The following is an 18,784-nucleotide window of genomic DNA, read 5'->3' on the forward strand; positions in this document are numbered from 1 at the left end:
ATATCTTCCTGAAACTTCCTGAACTAAAAAGCAAAGAGAAATAAGAATGAAAAGAAGAAGAAGAAGAAAAAAAGAACAGACTAAGAACAATGGAGCCAGTGCCCAGCTAGCTCAGTCAGTAGAGCATGAGACTTTTAAGAACAATGGGCCAACTGTAAGAGTGGAATATATACTTAACGGGAATACCAGAAGAATGAGAGAGAGAAGCAGAAGAAACATTCAAAGTAGTAATGGCTGAAAAACTTCCAAAATTAATGACAGAACAAAACCACGGATCTAGGAAACAGAAAACACCAAGCAGAATGAATATGAAAAAATCTGCACCTAAGCATATCATATTCAAACTTCAGAGAATCAAAGACAGAGAAAATTTTGAAAGAAGCCAAGGACAAAAACACACCTCACCTATAGAGAACAAGGGTAAGAATTACATCAGACTTCTCTTTAGAAACTATGCAGGGAAGAAGATAGTACAGTGAAATATTAAATCCTACAGTATTCTCTTTGGATTAGAAAGAAACCATGCTGGCTCAAATATTTCCTCCTTTGGATGCTCATGGGGAAAATTAAAAAGTCATAGAGAAAAAAAAAACAAGGAGATTACAATAGTGATTCTCAAATCTGGGTGTCCACAATAATCACCTGGGAGTGTATTACACATGTTGATTCCTAAAAACCCCCAGAACACTTTGGGAGGCTGAGATGGGTGGATCACGAGGTCAGGAGATAGAGACCATCCTGGCTAACACGGTGAAACCCTGTCTCTACTAAAAATACAAAAAAATTAGCCAGGCGTAGTGGCGGGCGCCTATAGTCCCAACTACTTGGGAGGCTGAGGCAGGAGAATGGTGTGAACCCGGGAGGCGGAGCTTGCAGTGAGCCAAGATTGCGCCACTGCCCTCCAACCTGGGCGACTGAGCGAGACTTCATCTCCCAAAAAAAAAAAACCTAGAAAATTTAAGCAAGCAAGTCTGGAATATGGAATTACAGTCTAGAATCCGCATTTTGTTTTTGTTTTTTGACACACAGGCCAAGTAATCTAGATATATATGGGTGGTCATGAACATACAGTCTCTGGAGCAACTCCGAAAGGTTCAGGGGTCTCAGTGACCTATCGGTCTTTATAAAATCCAGTTGCTGTAAAGTAAATGCTCAGGAGTACATGTAGGTTTAGGCCAACTTCGACCAGTATTATCCTACTGATAAAAAAAAAAAAAAAAAAATCTTCGTCAGAACTCCTTCCATTAGTAATGCACAGGCTGCTGCTCATCAAGATACTGAATAAGGTCCTATTCTGAATGGGCTACTGAGAAGGAAGATGAGAGGATAGGGATGGCATCCAGAACTATGAAATAATACATTTGTGTTGTTTTATGCCACCAAGCATGTGATGATTTGTTACAACAGCAGTAAGAAATGAATGCATATGCTAGCAAATTACCTGCCTAAAAAGAAACTACATTTTTCTTACCTATATCCATTGGTCGTTCTGTATTTAAACTGTCTGTGCTGCCCTGATGTCGACATATAGGAGTCTTTCCTTGTTGATCTGATAACTTCCCGGTACTGACAGATCTAAAAAGAATAGTGATGTTTTTAATAAAGGAAAAGTATACTTTTTAAAACTAGAAGGGTTAATAGGAAGTTAGAGAATGAGGAAACAAGAAATAGATACCAAACAATTCAGGGTAGAGATAAACTTCAATAATACAAATAAAGGACAGAAATAGAATATTCAAAAAGTTCAGGAAGAACTATGTACTTACATAGTTACAGGAATCATCTGTGGTTTTCAGAGATTCTAAATGTACGCGGCACATATCAATAACCATATGGCATAAATCACCCACTACACTAATGTAGTCTTGCTGCTTTTATAACAGAAATCTATGTTTTACTATTACAGTTTTCATGTTTAATGCTAGAATGGAAACAGTCTTTTACCTGCCAAACACTGCCTTGCTCTGCTGCTCGGCCCGCTGCCTCTCACTTCCTTGCACTAAGAGGCAATGGGCACATTCCCGTGGCTCATTCCCATCTTTGGACTGTTCTTCAGCAGGCCCATGACGAGTAACCAAGGCTAACAGGTTGGAAGATGCTTGAGTTTTAGGGATTTTGAAAGGAGCTGTGGTCTAAAGAGACATATATATATATATGTAAACTAGTTAATACGATGCATGAACTATTCAGTACTGGCAGGCTTGTGTGACCCAGTAGTCAGGAGCATGTAGGAGATAGGTCGGGTGGTGGGAAAAATTGTAGAAAGATGCAAACCTTCTTGGAAGGCCGGGAGGTTTTACAAAAGTTAGGATTTGGCTGAAGGCAACCAGATTCTCTTATCTGGTTCCTGAAAGCTTAGGTTAGATAACAAGGGGATGTAAAAAAACTGATCTAGATAAGTTAGTTTACTTAGGCCTTGGAACCTGGCCTTTAATCATCCATGCACAATTACTTACAAGTATGTTGACTCAAGGCCTTTGTCATTAAATCTGTACTAAATAAATGCCTGCAGCACCAGCATGTCAGGGCTGTGGCTGCTACAACTCTTTCTGTGAACGGCCCGGTCCCCTAGCCCGCTCCTTCACTGGATGTCTGTGTTGGAGTGCATTTTTTCATCCATTACTTGGTCAGGGTCTGTGGGTGAGACCTGGCAGAAGTATAGACTCTGGAGTCAGTCAAACCCACTGGCAGCTCTATTTACAGCTTGTGTGACCTTGCACAATTAATTTAAACTCTCTAAGCCTCAATTTCCTTTTTTCAGGATTAAATGGGATCATACACAAAAAGCATTCTGCAAGTAAAGTACTTACGCTGCATTTGGTACATAGAAAGTGCTCATTATATTATAGCTATTATTGTCCAGGAGCAGTGGCTCATACCTGTAATTCTAGCATTTTGGGAGACTGAGGCAGGCGGATCACTTGAGGCCAGGAGTTAAAGACCAGCCTGGCCAACATGGTGAAATCCCATCTCTACTAAAAATACAAAAAAAATTAGCTGGGCATGGTGGCACATGCCTGTAATCCCAGCTACTCGGGAGGCTGAGGTACCAGACTTGTTTGAACCTGGGAGGTGGAGGTTGTGATGAGCTGAGGTTGTGCCACTGCACTCCAGCCTGGGCGACAAAGCAAGACTCTGTCTCAAACAATAAAATAAATAAATTATAGCTATTCTCATAATGAATCCTTTCCATAAAGTACTATACCAGTTCCTGACCTACAAAAGGGTTTAATAAACAAACCTTAGTAGGAGAGCCAATGATTGTTGGCAAAGGAGTTTTAAAGAACCAGTCAGAACTCCGTGGAGAGGACCCCAAGTGCTTGGTGGGAGAAGTTCCAAGGCTGCCAGGCCGACTGGGCTGAGGCGAGTAGCTGTACCCAGCCCCAGTATGGGATGGGCACACGGGGTCAGAGTGCTGTTTTCTGAGCTTCTGCTTGTTCTGATAGATGTCAGTGAGGGTGGGGGCGCTCTGCAGTCTAGCACCCGATAAGAGAGACTGTGGGGACTGAGCTTGTGGCACTGGAGAACCTAACAAGAAAACAAATGTAACATTAACCTGAAGTGAAGAAGTGCAGTGCAAAAATGTAAAAATTAAGAAGACAATTTTTAAAATGAGAATTCTGATAAATATCTTATTTTTCATAAGACATTCTAAAAGTTATTTACTTGGCAAGAGACTATTTTTCTGTCATCCTTTGCAAAACAAGTCCATTGTTCATATTCTCAGGAGACAGAATTTAATGATTACGGGTTATTAGCTGTTTTTAATCAGTAGCTAGCAAATAACTCAGATTAATGCAAGGTCTGATTAGCACCAAAGAGAACAATATCGTTAATGATTAAAGTTAATGAATACAACAAAAACCTACATTGAACAGGATGATTTTTACTCTATATGAATACATACCTGGATAAATCTATGTAATTATTCTCTTTTCTCACACAGCAACTAAAAGAAAACTCGAACTAACTCAAAATAACTCCTTATTCAAAAAAACAAAATAAACAAATATATATAACGTGTAGGAAAGAAGATCATAAGATAACAGACCTTTCCGAGATTTTACTTTGTGTAAAAATAACAAGCATGTGGATTTTCTGTACTTTGTCCATTAAATTACACACTTAAAACCGAAAGCATCCATATTCTCACAAAGATAACACTTGCCTGCAGATATCCTTGCCTCTTCAGGGGACACCAAATCAAGAGCCTAGGGGGTCCCTGTTTCCCCCCTACAAACCTTGTTGTTTCCAACCCAAGGCCCACTAATCCTTGACTCCAGTTACACACTCTTTGGAGTTTCTTAGAAGCCAAACTAGCAAGAATAATATAAAGGGCATGCAAATATTCTTAGTGACCTAACCATCATTCTTCTAAAAACAGAAACCAACAGAAGCTTTGCTATTGACCACTTCTGGCTTCATCTCTTTCCAAACCTGATATTTAATTTTACTGCCCTTTATAAAAATAAATTTGTGTTAAAATCTTATGGTCTGAATAAAGTTATTTAAGCTTTGTTAAACAGTGCTTTTCTAAGTAACACAGGATTCCTTTAACTGGCCAACTCCTTAAATATCCATACAACAGAATTTAACTTATAAAGTGTCTTTAACTTATAAAGACATGATTCACACATATCTTTTCAGGCAAATACATACAATTTTTAAAATCCATATTATTTTATCTGATGCTGACTCATGGCTCTTACCAAAAATGGTATTAATCAGCCGGGCATGGTGGCTCACACCTGTAATCCCAGCACTTTGGGAGGCCGAGGCGGGTGTATCACAGGGTCAGGAGTTCGAGACTAGCCTGGCCAATATGGTGAAACCCCGTCTCTACTAAAAATACAAAAATTAGCCGGGCATGGTGTTGCTCACCTGTAGTCCCAGCTACTTGGGTGGCTGAGGCAGAAGAATTGCTTGAGCCCAGGAGGTGGAGGTTGCAGTGAGCCAAGATCATGCCACTACACTCCAGCCTGGGCAATAGAGCGAGACTCCATTACAAAAAAAAAAAAAAAAAGTATTATTAATCAATAGTATTAAAGTAATAAAATTTCACTCCATAAATAATTTTCATTATCTATGTGAAAATAACCAAAACTTAGCCAAGTTATTTAATTCCTAAGACTTATTTTTATTAAGGAATCTCATATCCAAAAGGAGGTATTAGATTAGCTTTATGACATATTAAACCACATTAGACCAAGATTCTAAAAATCAGGATGGCAGAGGAGATATTTCATATCAATTCTGTTCTTTGATAAGACTAGAAAAACACAACTCAAATCCATTTATAATACAATTCAAATTATTAATAAACCAAATACATTCTCCTACCTGAGGAGTTTCTACTCCTGGAGTCATGGCCCTGAGGATGCCCACAGCAGCACTGACTGAATTGCTCAGGAATGGTACCAACTACAAAAAAAAAAAAAAAAAAAGATGGGGAAAGGAAGAAAAATGATCAAAAACCAATAAAAGATGGCAACAGGCAACACATGCACAAATTGCACAGTAAACTACTGGTTAGAAAATTTTAAGTAACAAACGTTTAGTTCAACTAACATTTACTGGACAACCAATCCGCTGGGTGCTGCACACTAAGATAAAAAGTATCATATAATCTGCCTTGAAATAAGAACATTAGGGGAAGAAAAACCACATAAACAAATAAATGCTCCTAACAGGTATGTCCATAAGACAGGTAAGTACAAAGAGTTTGTACAAAGTGTCCGGGCTTGTGGAGCTGCAGGGCACAGCTAACAGACAGCCCCAGCTGCAGTCCCTCTGGATCTACCACACTGGTGCCAAGGCTAGGCTTCCCCCAGGGCTGTTCCCAGCCAATGACTGCATATGGTGGGGCACTAATTCAGGCTTGTTGAAGCGGGTCAGGGAATTCCTCTAACAAGACAATCCAGTGCTTGGGGCTACTTCTTCAGTCCGGCTGAAACCTTCTTAGACCTACACCACAGTCTGAGACTCTTCCTGGCCAGCTCTTCCTCCTTCCTGCCCTCCTTTTCCAGGTGTTGGACCTATGTCTTGGTCTGAGGGCCCTCCCTGCTTCCTCCTGCTCCTCCCCTTCATTCTTCACAGAAGTTTCCCCAAGTCACTCTCTTGTATATCTAATATGTTCTATGCATCCATTTCTCTGAGAATTAAAACTAACACAGAGAGAGAGAGTTAGGGAAGGCTTCAGGCAGTTTAAGCAGATGAGAAACATGTCTATATCAAGAGGGCTCATTCCAAGGGATCAGGTAGTGGGCAGAGATCAGATCCTTAGGGAAGGGCTTTATCCTTGTGTGCAAGGATGAGATTTGGACCTTGTCTTTGGAGACCTTGAAGTACCTCAGGGGCTGCTACAGGGGTGAGAAAGGGCCAAAATTTTATTTAAAGATTTTTCATCTAAAAACAGCTTTGAAACCATTGCAACAGGTAATGTGGCAATTTAAACTTTTTTCTTTTTCTTAACACTATCATTGTATGTTTTGTCTTGTTTTAAACAGGGCTCCTGAGGAAAGCCCTTCTCTTTGTCTCTGGAGACTTCTTCCTGTTCCATCTTAGTGTTACTTCAGCAGTTCTGACTGAAGGTGGGGCCCTCTCCCGGAAGTATTTTTTTTGCAGTTTTGAGATTTGCCACCCCTAGGCCCTGCGTGCACCACCTGTTCTTCCCACCACCTCAGTGCTGCCTCTCATACAGCTGCCGTAGTCTCAATGGCTTTGGCTCTCTCACACATATTTCTGTCTCACACATATTTCTGCAGTTTGAGCTTTTATTTCTGTCTCTTGGTTTCACTGAAGATATGGTAACATGGTTTGTTTTTCCTTTTGGTAGGGTTTTTGTTGTTTCTGGTGTTTTGTTTGTATTGGCATTCTCCTTATTATGGTACCAGGAGAAGTGGGAAGATCTGTAACAAAGCTGCCACCACATGCCTACCAGAACTGGAAGGTTTCTGGTAATTGTGACCCAGAGCTGCTATACAGTAATCCTTATAAGTATGAGTGATAAGTAGAAAAGGCATTTTATGCACTTCAACCTAGGGTTTCTGACTTTGCATTTAGAGCCCAATCCCAAAGGAGATGCTTTTTATACATAAATTACATTTATATTATTGTATTTCCAGTAGAGATCCTAATAAATTTATACAGAGATTCTCAAAAAGAAGTTGGGGCCGGGCGCGGTGGCTCACACCTATAATCCCAGCACTTTGGAAGGCCAAGGCGAGTGGATGCTTGAGCCCAGGTGCTCGAGACCAGCCTGGGTAACATAGTGAAACTTTGTCTCTATAAAAATAAAAAAATAAAAAAAATTAGCTGGGTGTGGTGGCATGCACCTGTAGTTCCAGCTACGTGGGAGACTGAGGTGAAAAGATCCTTTGAACCCGGGAAGCGGAGGCTGCAGTGAGCCGAGATCATGCCCCCTGCACTCCAGCCTGGGCGACAGAGTGAGACCTTGTCTCAAATAGAGAAAGAAAAAGAAAAAGAAAAGAAAAGAGGGAGTTGGGATTGGGGTAAAGATGGAGGGACAGGATATGGCCTCCAATCAGCTGAGAATCACTGCCATCATGAGCCGAAGTTCCTAAAGAAAATGTGTCATGTCAGATTTATTACAGTGAAAAAAAGGTTGAAAACAACTGTTTTTAAACTCTACTTACCCAAAGGGGAAGGTGAGTAAGGCCTAGAAGACCCAGTGGAGAGCCTTCGTCCAACTGTCTGTGCTGTGTCTGCTGGTACTGGGGAGCATGATCCCGGCCGGAGGAAGCCCATGGGGCTGGTGTTGGACCTTCGTACCACTGCAGATCTGAAAAGTAAATTATTCCTTCTATAAAAGGTTCTAGAACTCTCTTTTTATTCCTGCATTTTCTGAAACTTCCTAACAATATGCCACGGAGTAGTTTTCAAAAATATGTAATACAGTCACATGGAACAATTATAAGATGCATAAAAAGAGTGAGGTCTCCCTCTCATTTTTCTATTCTATCTGCCTAATTCCCAACACTTCCCCAATTCTGTTCAAAAGGTTACCATGATTCTTAGTTTCTAGTGTATCCTTCCAGAGTTCCTTAATGCATATACAAAACAAACTAAATATATACTCCTTTTCACCATGTTTTAACACCAAAGGTGATATATTACATACCAATCATTTTGAATCCTTTTGGTCTCAGGTCCTGTTTATACTCTTAAAAATTACTGAAGACCCCAGAGAGTTCTGTTTATATAATTCATATCTATTGATATTTACTGTATTCAAAATTAAGCTGAGAATTTTTAAGAATTATTAACTCATTAATAAGCTTATTCCATGTAATATAAGATTATGAAAAATAAGCATATTTTCCAAAACAAAATAAATTAGTAAGAAGCATGGCATTATTTTATATATTTTTATAAATTTCTAATGGCTCACAGAAGACATTTGGATTCTCATAATTGCTTCTGCATTCAATCTGTTGTAAGATACGTTATTTTGAGTGAAGAATATGAAGAGGATCCAGCCTTCCACAGATGTGTAACTGTGAAAGGAAGGAATATTTTGGTAGCCTTTTCAGGTTAACTGTGACACGTTTCTTTGATACTACACCAAAACTCAGCAAGTGGTCGTTGCTAAAAGGTTGGCTGCAATGTGGATCTGAAACCAGATTAATGAACTCATACTCCATTATGTGAGACTCCATTCTTTTGCAAAGAATCTTGCACTTTGAATGAAATTTTTACCTGTGCATGATTTTTTTTAACCATTCAGTAATCTGGAAAACATTGGTTCACTGAGTTATGCAGATATTCCAATGCTGATACATTAAACAATATCAAAAAGTCATATTCATAACAAAATATCACCCTCAATTTTAAAAGAAACACCTGTCAAGGTATAACAGAAGCTGTCAAACTTGTATTCACCACTGAATTTTTCCAACATTCCAATTTTTGCTTAAAAGCTCAAGTTTTATCATCACTTGTTTTCTTCAAAGTGGAAAGACTTACCATTTTTGACAAAACAGCTGCTTGATACCCATAACCATAGTTTATCAGCCATTTTTTAAGGTAAAAAGGGTACTCTATGACAAAGCAGCTAGCTCAACTTGGAACTAGAACAATCATACAATGCTTTTCCTAAGATAACTACTCTAATATGTGGCAAAAGTGCTTTATGTGTACATCTCACTCAAAGATTTTTTCAAAGAAAAATATTAATTTTTACTGCCTCATTAAGGACATTCTTTTGTACTGTAGTGGAGAAGAATACAAAGACTAATAGTACTGTTTGGGTACCACCACCCTGATTCAGGCAAAGGTACCAATAGCTTTATCCATCTTTGCATTTTGTACTATCAGTGCATGTATCAATGTAATGAAAAAAGAAAATAACGTCTAATTTTTATTATGAAAATAGTTTTGACCTCATGGACCCTCTGAAGGGATCCACAGACTAAACTTTGAGAACCACTGTACAATATACTGTTAATCACTTTACTTTTTTCATTTTATAATATAACTTGGAAATCTTTCTATCTTGGCACAGAGGGAACTCCTTCACTCTTTGTGGAATGGAAGGTGTGTAATATTCCATTATCAGAGATGGATCCTAATAAATTAGTTCATTACAGGTGGCCACTTGGCTTATTTTTCATCCTTTGGTATCATAACAGTTAACAACTTTGTGTAAATGCAATTTCATACACAGGAGAGGCCTGTATATGTAGAGTATGTCCATGACATACATATATGTAGAATTAGTTACGAGAAGTCAAAGTGCTATTTCCTCCCTCCACTCTATTGGGTGCTCTGAGATTTAGGTCTCTCTGAGGGTACTGTGGGGCACAGTGATTCTCCTTATGTCAGAATCCCTGATTACATGCATACTTATGTCTGCCATGCTAAATCAAGTACCATTCTTCCATCCCCTTCTGTTTTCCAGAAATTTACTGAACTCTCTCTCTCACTGAATAGAGTAAGAATAATCTATGCTTGGCCAGGCGTGGTGGCTCATGCCTGTAATCCCAGCACTTTGAGAGGCTGAGACGGGAGGATCGCTTGAGGCCAGGAGTTCAAGATCAGCCTGGTCAATGTAGTGAGACCCCGTCTCTAAAGCACAAAAAAAAAAAGGAAAAGAAAAAGAAAAAAAAAAAAGAATAATCTATTCTTATTTCACTTGTTTTTGTGGACTTGTACCTTTGTTATTCCTTTAATATGATCTTAGTAAGGTCTCAGGATGGGGGAAAAAGTAAACAATATGTAAATAATCTGCTACAACTGGTGGGATTTCATTTTTTAATAAGTTCTTCCTCAATTCTTAAAAGTAATTATACTTTTTAAGTATATATGTCTATACACATGTATACTTAACACATATAAAATATATACAAATATATACATATCATACTATATTATCAAGCTAAGCTTAAATAGCATTTAAATTCATCAATTATAAAACTTTATTATTCAATTTTGTGCGTTCCCATTATACACACATGTAAGACACTAACTATGCCACAGAAAGTAACATATCTTCCAATAGCAATAAATTTTTTTTAAAGGAGATGAAAAAGAATTAAGCAAGAAAAAAGCTACTAACTTACCTTGGAGAACCATGTACATTTGTGCCTGAGCTGGCAGTAGATGTAAGATTCTGTTCTATGCGCTGATAATTCCTTATTTGAGTAGGAACTGGAATTGGTGCTGTTTCGCTGTGAGGTGACACAGTAGGCTGACACTGCCTGCAATCGTAATTTATTGAAAAAGGAAAGAAACAGTGGTAGGATTGTTTTTCTTTCATTTGACCCATTAGTTATATTTAGAGAAAATTCCAGAAAGAGCCAAATGGTCACTCCACTACCTTAATAAGAAATGATCTTGTTAAAAAATATATAAAGCCAAAAAAAATCACATTTATTATCTAAAAAACTCCTGGCATTCATATGCATATTGAGGACTAAGAATTATAATAACCTGGAAAAAAGTTCCTTTACAACAACAGGAAAAGTCCACAGGTCAGCAAAACTGTTTCATCCACTCACATTCTGCTATTCATTACTATGTGAGAGAAAAAATATCCAGGAAAATATGCTGGGTAAAAGAACGGGAAGTTCAACAACAAAGATGACTGGAATGTTTGCAAAAGTCATGAATGCTGTAAGCATTCTCAAAGAGCTCTGACTTTATGAAGAAGGAGAACATCTTGCACAAACTCTCAAGCATGCAACTCATCTGACGTCCACATTTTGTAGTGTCAGTATTTGGTTTCTGTAATAGCCTCTTTCCTCACTTTTCATAAATTCACAAATAGAATGTCCTTATACCACTTTTAATTCACTTTACAACATATCCTAAAAACATATCAGAGATAACACTGGGCCCTAAGAGAGATGACTTATTTCAAAGTAAAAAGAAATATAAAACACTTTTGTAGTGGAGATGTTAGCTGCTTTCCCAATATCCATTCAGCCTTTATGTCTTACTAAAAAATAACTTAAATTTTATTAGTGGCAATAATATGCCCAATTAATTGCAGCATATCCCAGACTCCCTTGCAGCCAGGCATAACCATATGTCTTTCTTGGTCAGTGAGATATAAGCAGAAGTCTTCTACTCATTCTTCCTGTTCAAAATGTGAGCATGCTTGCTGGAGCTTCAGCAGATACCTTTGAACCACAAAAAAAAGGCCAAAAGACCTGAAGACACGTAACTTCCTTGAGCCACAGAAACTAAGGAAACAACTGTTTATCGTGACTTTTCTTCATGAGAGAAAACCTTTAAGTGTTCAACCACACTATAGTTAGGACCCTGTGGTTTACAGCCAAGTGGAATTCCTAATGATACGCCATTTAGTGTGCTTCTATGAGCTCTCTCTATACATTTTTATTTAGGTATTTCCAGTTAGTATCTTTAAATACAATAATGAATGCTTTTAATATCTATACATCTGATTCTTCAGTTTATCTACATCCTAAAAACAAACAAACAAAATCCCAAAAACACAAACCCTCTACTACCACTAAAACAGCTTAACAGTACTTCACTAATCAGCTCTGGTGTCTGCAAGCCAGTGCACTCATAGGTCTGACAACCCAAGTTCCTTAACAACAGAATAACCAACACAGTCATCAATTATCAGAATGTGAATGAATAAATGCCATTTTTTTATTGTTTCAATTTAGTAAGTAAACAGAGTTTTTGAAGCATTCATTCCCTGCTAAAGTACATCAGGGAATTTTTTGTAAATACACATTATCAAGCTCTAAAATTTTTCCTGTACTGGTTAATCTCCAAAGGGAAGAAGCTAAATAAAGGTACCCAAAGAAGTAAACTTAGCAACCTCATAATTCTAAGCACCTCTCTCAGGTAATCTCAGCTGGCTTCTCTAACACCTCTGGTTCCTCCCCCTACCAGCATGAGGACATGAACAGCCATGGATGGTGTTCTGCAAATGTTATCTCAGATAGTCTCCGGACAGGACCTGCAAGCAGACTTGCTCAGGGTCTAGAAAGTCTTCCCTGGACAAATTCCAGATCTCTAGCTAGCTAAGACAACTGCAGCCATTTTCCTGTACAACTTAATATTAACACCAATATTTAACCATCATCAACTCCCTGAGTCCAAGTTAAGGAGAGGGAAAGTCTATGTATGTCCTGAGTCTCCAGCACATCTTCCTCACCTCCACTAGGGCCTACAACTCACAACATTCTCTGCGTGGACCGTCATCTTGGACCCATATGAAATACTTGAAAGATTAGGCAGCCTGGCCACACAAAAGCACAATCACATGTTATTCTATCTACTTGTGCTGAGAGGAAAGCACAAATGCAAATGGACAAATAAAGACTAGGTGATAGCATGACAACTTCTTCAAATTCACAATCTTTACACCAGGAGATCCCCAGTTGCCTCTTTGTTTTAGAAGACTCCATGAGTAAATCCTGAAAGGGTGACAAGTAATCAGGAAAGCAAGGGTTCAGCTGGAAGTAATGCCAAGGGACAGACGGAGAGAAGAAGGAAGGATCTATGCATAAGAGCTCCTGTGAAACGCAATCTAGCAGACTAATGCTAAGCCACAGTTGTGAGCTCATGCTCATGAGGCTCTGTAAGTGATGGGGAGCCAAGTGGAGATAACCTGCTCATCACCCAGAGACCCAAGCAGCATCAGAAAAGGGCCTAGTCTGGCACACAGGCACACAGGCACACAGCTTGCAAGGTTCTAGTGAGAAAGGGGTTACTGCATGTAAAGGGAAGCAATCAGAAAGGTAGAAATCCACTCAGATGGTGCACTCTAATGCACCATGGGCTGTGTATGCAGCTGGCCTCCATCAATGTCTGGCAACAACCAGTCTTAGAATTCTGATATCCTAACTCCCATGCCTATGCCTATTTTTTGTCTGGATGCACAAGGAATAGATATTATATTCCCTACATGTACTGAAAACTGCCATGTAGCTAATGAAGGCACTATTACTAAGAAGTGCTGCTTTAGAGAAAAATGCATATTCACTGGTAAAGGAAAGTTCAAGAATTAGACCATAGGAAGAGAAGCCAAAAAGGAGCCAAAGATGACTCAAGAAGAAAAAAAGGCAGCACATCAAAAGAAGTGAAAATCTGGCAATATACAATTCCCATAATTGAATTCCCATATCCTCAAAGAGAGGAAAGAAACAAGATTGTACAAGATTTGCTTATCCCCATGGTTCCCAAACTGTGCACTGAGGGCCCCCAAGGTACCAGTGCTACTCAAGGGGCGCCTTAGAGTACATCAAATTGTTTAAGGTTTGGGAGGCTGAAGCAGGTGGATCATGAGGTCAGGAGTTCAAGACCAGCCTGACCAACATGGCAAAACCCCGTCTCTACTAAAAATACAAAAAATTAGCCAGGCGTGGTGGCGAGTACCTGTAATCCCAGCTACCCTGGAGGCTGAGGCAGGAGAATTGCTTGAACCTGGGAGGCGGAGGCTGCAGCAAGCCGAAATCGCACCATTGCACTCCAGCCTGGGCAACAAGAGCGAAACTCCATCTCAAAAATAAAAGATACTCTTGCATATACAGTGAAATGATCTCAGACAAGAATGCTAAGACCACACAATGGGACAGGGACAGTCTCTTCAGCAAATGGTGCTGGGAAAATTGGATATCCACATGCAAAAGAGTAAAGTTGGAATCTTATCATACACCATACACAAAAATTAACTCAAAGGGGATTAAAGGCCTGAACATTATACCCAAAACTATAAAACTCCTAGACAAAAACACAGAGGGAAAACTTAATGACATAAGAGTAGGCAATGATTTCTTGAATATGATGCCAAAAGCACAGGCAACAAAACAAAAAATACACAAATATGACCTCCTCAAACTTAAAAAATGTTCATGTATCAAAGGACACAAAGAGTCAAAAGACAACCAAGAGAATGGGAAGAAATATTTGCAAATCATACCTGACAAGAGGCTAATATCCAAAATATACAGAGAACTCTTACAACCCAACAACAAAAACCCAAATAACTCAATTTAAAAATGGGCAAAGATCTTGACTGGACATTTCTCCAAAGATGATATACAAATGGCTAAGAAGTATAAGAAAAGATGCTCAATATCACTAATCATTAGAGAAGTGCAAATCAAAATCACAATGAGGTATCACCTCACACTCATTAATTAGGATGGCTGTTATTTTAGAAAATAACAAATGCTGGTGAGAATGTGGAGAAACTGGAACCCCTGTGCACTGTTGGTTGGACTGTAAAATGGTATAACTGCTATGGAAAATTTAGCCAATTCCTGAAAAAAGTAAACACAAAATTACCATATGATCCAGCAATCTCCCTTCTTGGTACATATCCAAAGGTACTGAAAGCAGGATCTTAAGGGGATATTTACACACTCATGTTCATAACAGCATGCACAATAGCCAAGAGGTTGAAGCAACCCCAAATGTTCACCAATGGATTAATGGATAAACAAAATGTAGCATATACATACCATGGAATATAATTCAGCTGTAAAAAGGGAAAAAGCCTGTCACATGCCACAACATGGATGAACCTTACAGTCATTATGCTAAGTGAAGTAAGTCAAGTCACAAAACAGACAAATGCTATATGATTTCACTTACATGAGGTATCTAAAGTAGTCAAATTCATAGAAACAGAGAGCAGAATGTGGTTATTATCAGGGCCTTGAGGGGAAGGGGAAACGGGGAGGTAATATTTAATGAGTATAAAGTTTCAGATTTGCAAAATGAAAAAGTCCTAGAAATTGGTTGCATAACAATGTGAACATATTTAACAATAATGAACTATAAACATTAAAATGGCTGAAATAGTAGATTTTATGTGTTTTTTATCACAATTAAAATTTCAGGCTGGGCACAGCGGCTCACAACTGTAATCCCAGCACTTTGGGAGGCCGAGGCAGGCAATCACCTGAGGTCAGGAGTTTGAGACCAGCCTGGCCAACATGGTGAAACCCCATCTCTACTAAAGATACAAAAAATTAGCTGGGCATGGTGGTGCGTACCTGTAATCCCATCTACTCAGGAGGCTGAGGCAGGAGAATCACTTGAACCCAGCAGGTAGAGGCTGCAGTGAGCCGACATCACGCCATTGCACTCCAGCCTGGGTGACAGGACAAGACTCCGTCTCAAAAAAAAAAAAAAAAAAAAAATTAGCCAGGTATGGTGGCACACGCCTGTAATCCCAGCTACTTGGAAGGCTGAGACAGGAGAATGGCTTGAACCCAGGAGGCGGTGGTTGCAGTGAGCCAACATCCCACCAATGCACTCCAGCCTGGGCCACAGAGCAAGACTCCATCTCAAAGAAAAAAATAACTAAATAAAATTTCAAGAAAAGAAATAATGAGGCCAGGCGCGGTGGCTCACACCTATAATCCCAGCACTCTGGGAGGCCAAGGCGGGCGGATCATGAGGTCAGGAGATCAAGACCATCCTGGCTAACACAGTGAAACCTTGTCTCTATTAAAAATACAAAAAATTAGCCAGGCATGGTGGCCGGCACCTATAGTCCCAGCTACTCGGGAGGCTGAGGCAGGAGAATGGCATGAACCCAGAGGCAGAGCTTGCAGTGAGCTGAGATCACACCATTGCACTCCAGTCTGGGTGACAGAGCCAGACTCCATCTCAAAAAAAAAAAAAAAAAAAAAAAACCAGAAATAATGGACTGTAAAACAAAATAAATCTTAAATCAAGAACACTAAGTTCTATAACCTTACTCACAAAAATAAAATATAAAACAAATTTTAATAAGATAATGTAAATATACATACCCTCCACACACCAAGAATTCATTTGAAGCACGTCTGCCAGCAGTCCCCATTGGCATATCATCTAAAGGAGAGAAAAGAACAATCAGTTCCTGTTATACCATCTGCTTAAAAAAACACAAATTTGTTCCAACATGATTATTAGGATTTCATGCACAATGCAAAATTACCATTGGCTTATGTTATGATTTCATGTATAAGAAATAATAGATGACCTCAGAAAACTATACCTAGCTGAAGACATAGGCTGCAACTCTTTGGATGCTCACTTCTATAAGCAAATTTGAGGTCTTCTTCAAAATAAAATGCCATATTTATTGCAGTGTTTACATATTTCTTCCCCATTAAACATGCAAAAACTGTGCTGTTTTTATCAGGTTGCTTTTTCTGTGTCAAAGACAAAAGTTCTGAGAGTTGTGCCCTTTAATACCATTTGCACATAACTTTATTGCAAAATTTTGCAAAGAACATGTATATAACATAATAGAAGAACTGACCATATAACAAAGTCTAGTTCCGTAAAATGTCGGATTACCCCATCCTCCTGCATAACACTCTCTCAGGTCTTGCAGGAGTTGTTGAACAAGATGTCATGGAAGGCCAGGTGTGGTAGCTCATGCCTGGAATCCCATCATTTAGGGAGGCAGAGGCGGGAGAATAGCTTGAGCCCAGGAGTTTGAGACCTGCCTGGGCAACATAGCAAGATCCCATTCTCAAAAAAAAAAAACACATAATAATGTCAGGTAGCAATAAGCATTATAAAGGAAAATAAATCAGGGTAAGGGAAAAAAGAGTAGCAGGGCAAAGGGGAAGTCCATTTTTATTTAAAGACAATGAATACTTGTCTATAGGAGAATTGAGAAAACAGGGAGAAGAGGCAGGGATAAAATCTAGATTTTACTAAGTGTACTTCCTTTCGTAGCTTTGAGTTTGAAACCATACATAATTTTCAAACGAAATTAAATCAAAAGAAAATAAAATCCCTAAAAATCAAATGTAAAGGAACCTAATCATGTATCAACCTGATAGTTTAATCATGAGAAGGAAATTATTTCAAGTAACTTTTTTTTTTTAATTTATGTATTTTTGAGACAGAGTCTCACTCTGTCGCCCAGGCTGAAGTGCAGCAGCATGATCTCGGCTCACTGCAACCTCTGCCTCTAAGGTTCAAGCAATTCTCCTGCCTCAGCCTCCAAGGTAGCTGGGATTACAGGTGTGTGCCACCACACCCAGCTAATTTTTGTATTTTTAGTAGAGACAGGGTTTCCCCATGTTGGCCAGGCTGGTCTCGAACTCCTGACCTCAAGTGATCTGCCCACCTCGGCCTCCCAAAGTGCTGAGATTACAGACATGAGCCACTGAACCTGGCCTCAAGTTAACTTTGAAACTCAATAATTTGATTGCATATACCCAATGGGATTATCCTAAGGACAAAAAAGATCTTAAATGGCTTTCAATGACCACATTTTAAAAAATTTTAAGTCAGATAGGACCAATAAATAATCATATTTTAAGTAATATTCACAGAGTTCTTTTGATACCATGTTGTAATTTTGAAACTATAGAGGCAACGGGACAGAAAAGAGAAGAGCCTAAACTCACAAGGACAAAAAGAACAGGAAAGTTCACAGCCACCAAAATTTGGAAGGTATAAAGTTGATGGACGAGTAGTATTTGACTTAGTTGACCCAAGAAGATAGAACCTTAGCCAGCTGGAAAGCCCAGAAGTAAACCAATTTACATCACAGAACTCCAAAATGCTCAGTAATCAGCAGTACCAGATACCTTTCAGAGTAGCACTGAAGGTAGGACTAAAAGCAGGATTGATTGAAAGTCTATTTAGAAGCAGTTAGAATATAGTTCATCATAGTGTATCGTATTCAGGATTTTTGGTAAGTGAATAGATTACAACTGCTCATGGAGGGAGGGGTAACTATGTGAGTTGATGAATACATTAATTTATTTCACCGTAGTAACTATATATAGATGCCCCTCAACCTAAGATGGTGTCACTTCTGAATAAACCCATTGTAGGCTGAAATTGTCCTGGGTCAAAATGCATTTAATACACCTAACCTACCAAATATCATGGCTAAGCCCAGCTACCTTAAACATACTCAGAATACTTACACTGGCCTACAATTGGGCACACAAAGCCTATTTTATGAAGTGTTGAATATCTCCAGCATCAGCTGTTCACTCTGGTGATCGCAGGCTGACTAGGAGCTGCAGCTCGCTGCTGCCACCCAGCATCACAAGAGAGTTCTGTACTGCATATTGCTAATACAGAAAAAGATCAAAATTCAAAATTTGAGGGATGGCTTCTACTGAATGCATATCATTCTCCCACCATCATAAAGTCAAAAAATTGTAAGCCAGTGACCATTTGTATATCTCATAATATCATGCTGCATACCTTAAATATACATAATACAACGTATTTTTTATATAGAATTCTTTTTAAAAGAAGCAGTTAGAATTTTATATCCTTTCCCCAACCTTATGCAGGTAGGCAATGC

The 18,784-nt window shown here is 39.0% G+C and overlaps 1 protein-coding gene across 4 annotated transcripts in view; it reads right to left on the reverse strand.

The window, feature by feature from the left end:
• The window catches only part of ULK2 (unc-51 like autophagy activating kinase 2), a 99,367-nt gene that overhangs the window by 23,273 nt on the left and 57,310 nt on the right, over positions 1–18,784 (reverse strand). For all 4 annotated transcript variants that reach the window (XM_055101213.2, XM_034942253.3, XM_034942252.3 and 1 more), the window contains exons 14-20: positions 16,269–16,329; positions 10,581–10,718; positions 7,656–7,801; positions 5,341–5,421; positions 3,242–3,528; positions 1,945–2,132; positions 1,472–1,575 (exon numbers count right to left, since the gene is read on the reverse strand). In XM_055101213.2, coding sequence (XP_054957188.1) covers positions 1,472–1,575; positions 1,945–2,132; positions 3,242–3,528; positions 5,341–5,421; positions 7,656–7,801; positions 10,581–10,718; positions 16,269–16,329 — 1,005 coding nt within the window. The remainder of the gene's footprint in view (positions 1–1,471; positions 1,576–1,944; positions 2,133–3,241; positions 3,529–5,340; positions 5,422–7,655; positions 7,802–10,580; positions 10,719–16,268; positions 16,330–18,784) is intronic.

Source organism: Pan paniscus, chromosome 19 (assembly GCF_029289425.2).
Source record: "Pan paniscus chromosome 19, NHGRI_mPanPan1-v2.0_pri, whole genome shotgun sequence".
NCBI classification, from domain to species: Eukaryota; Metazoa; Chordata; class Mammalia; order Primates; family Hominidae; genus Pan; species Pan paniscus.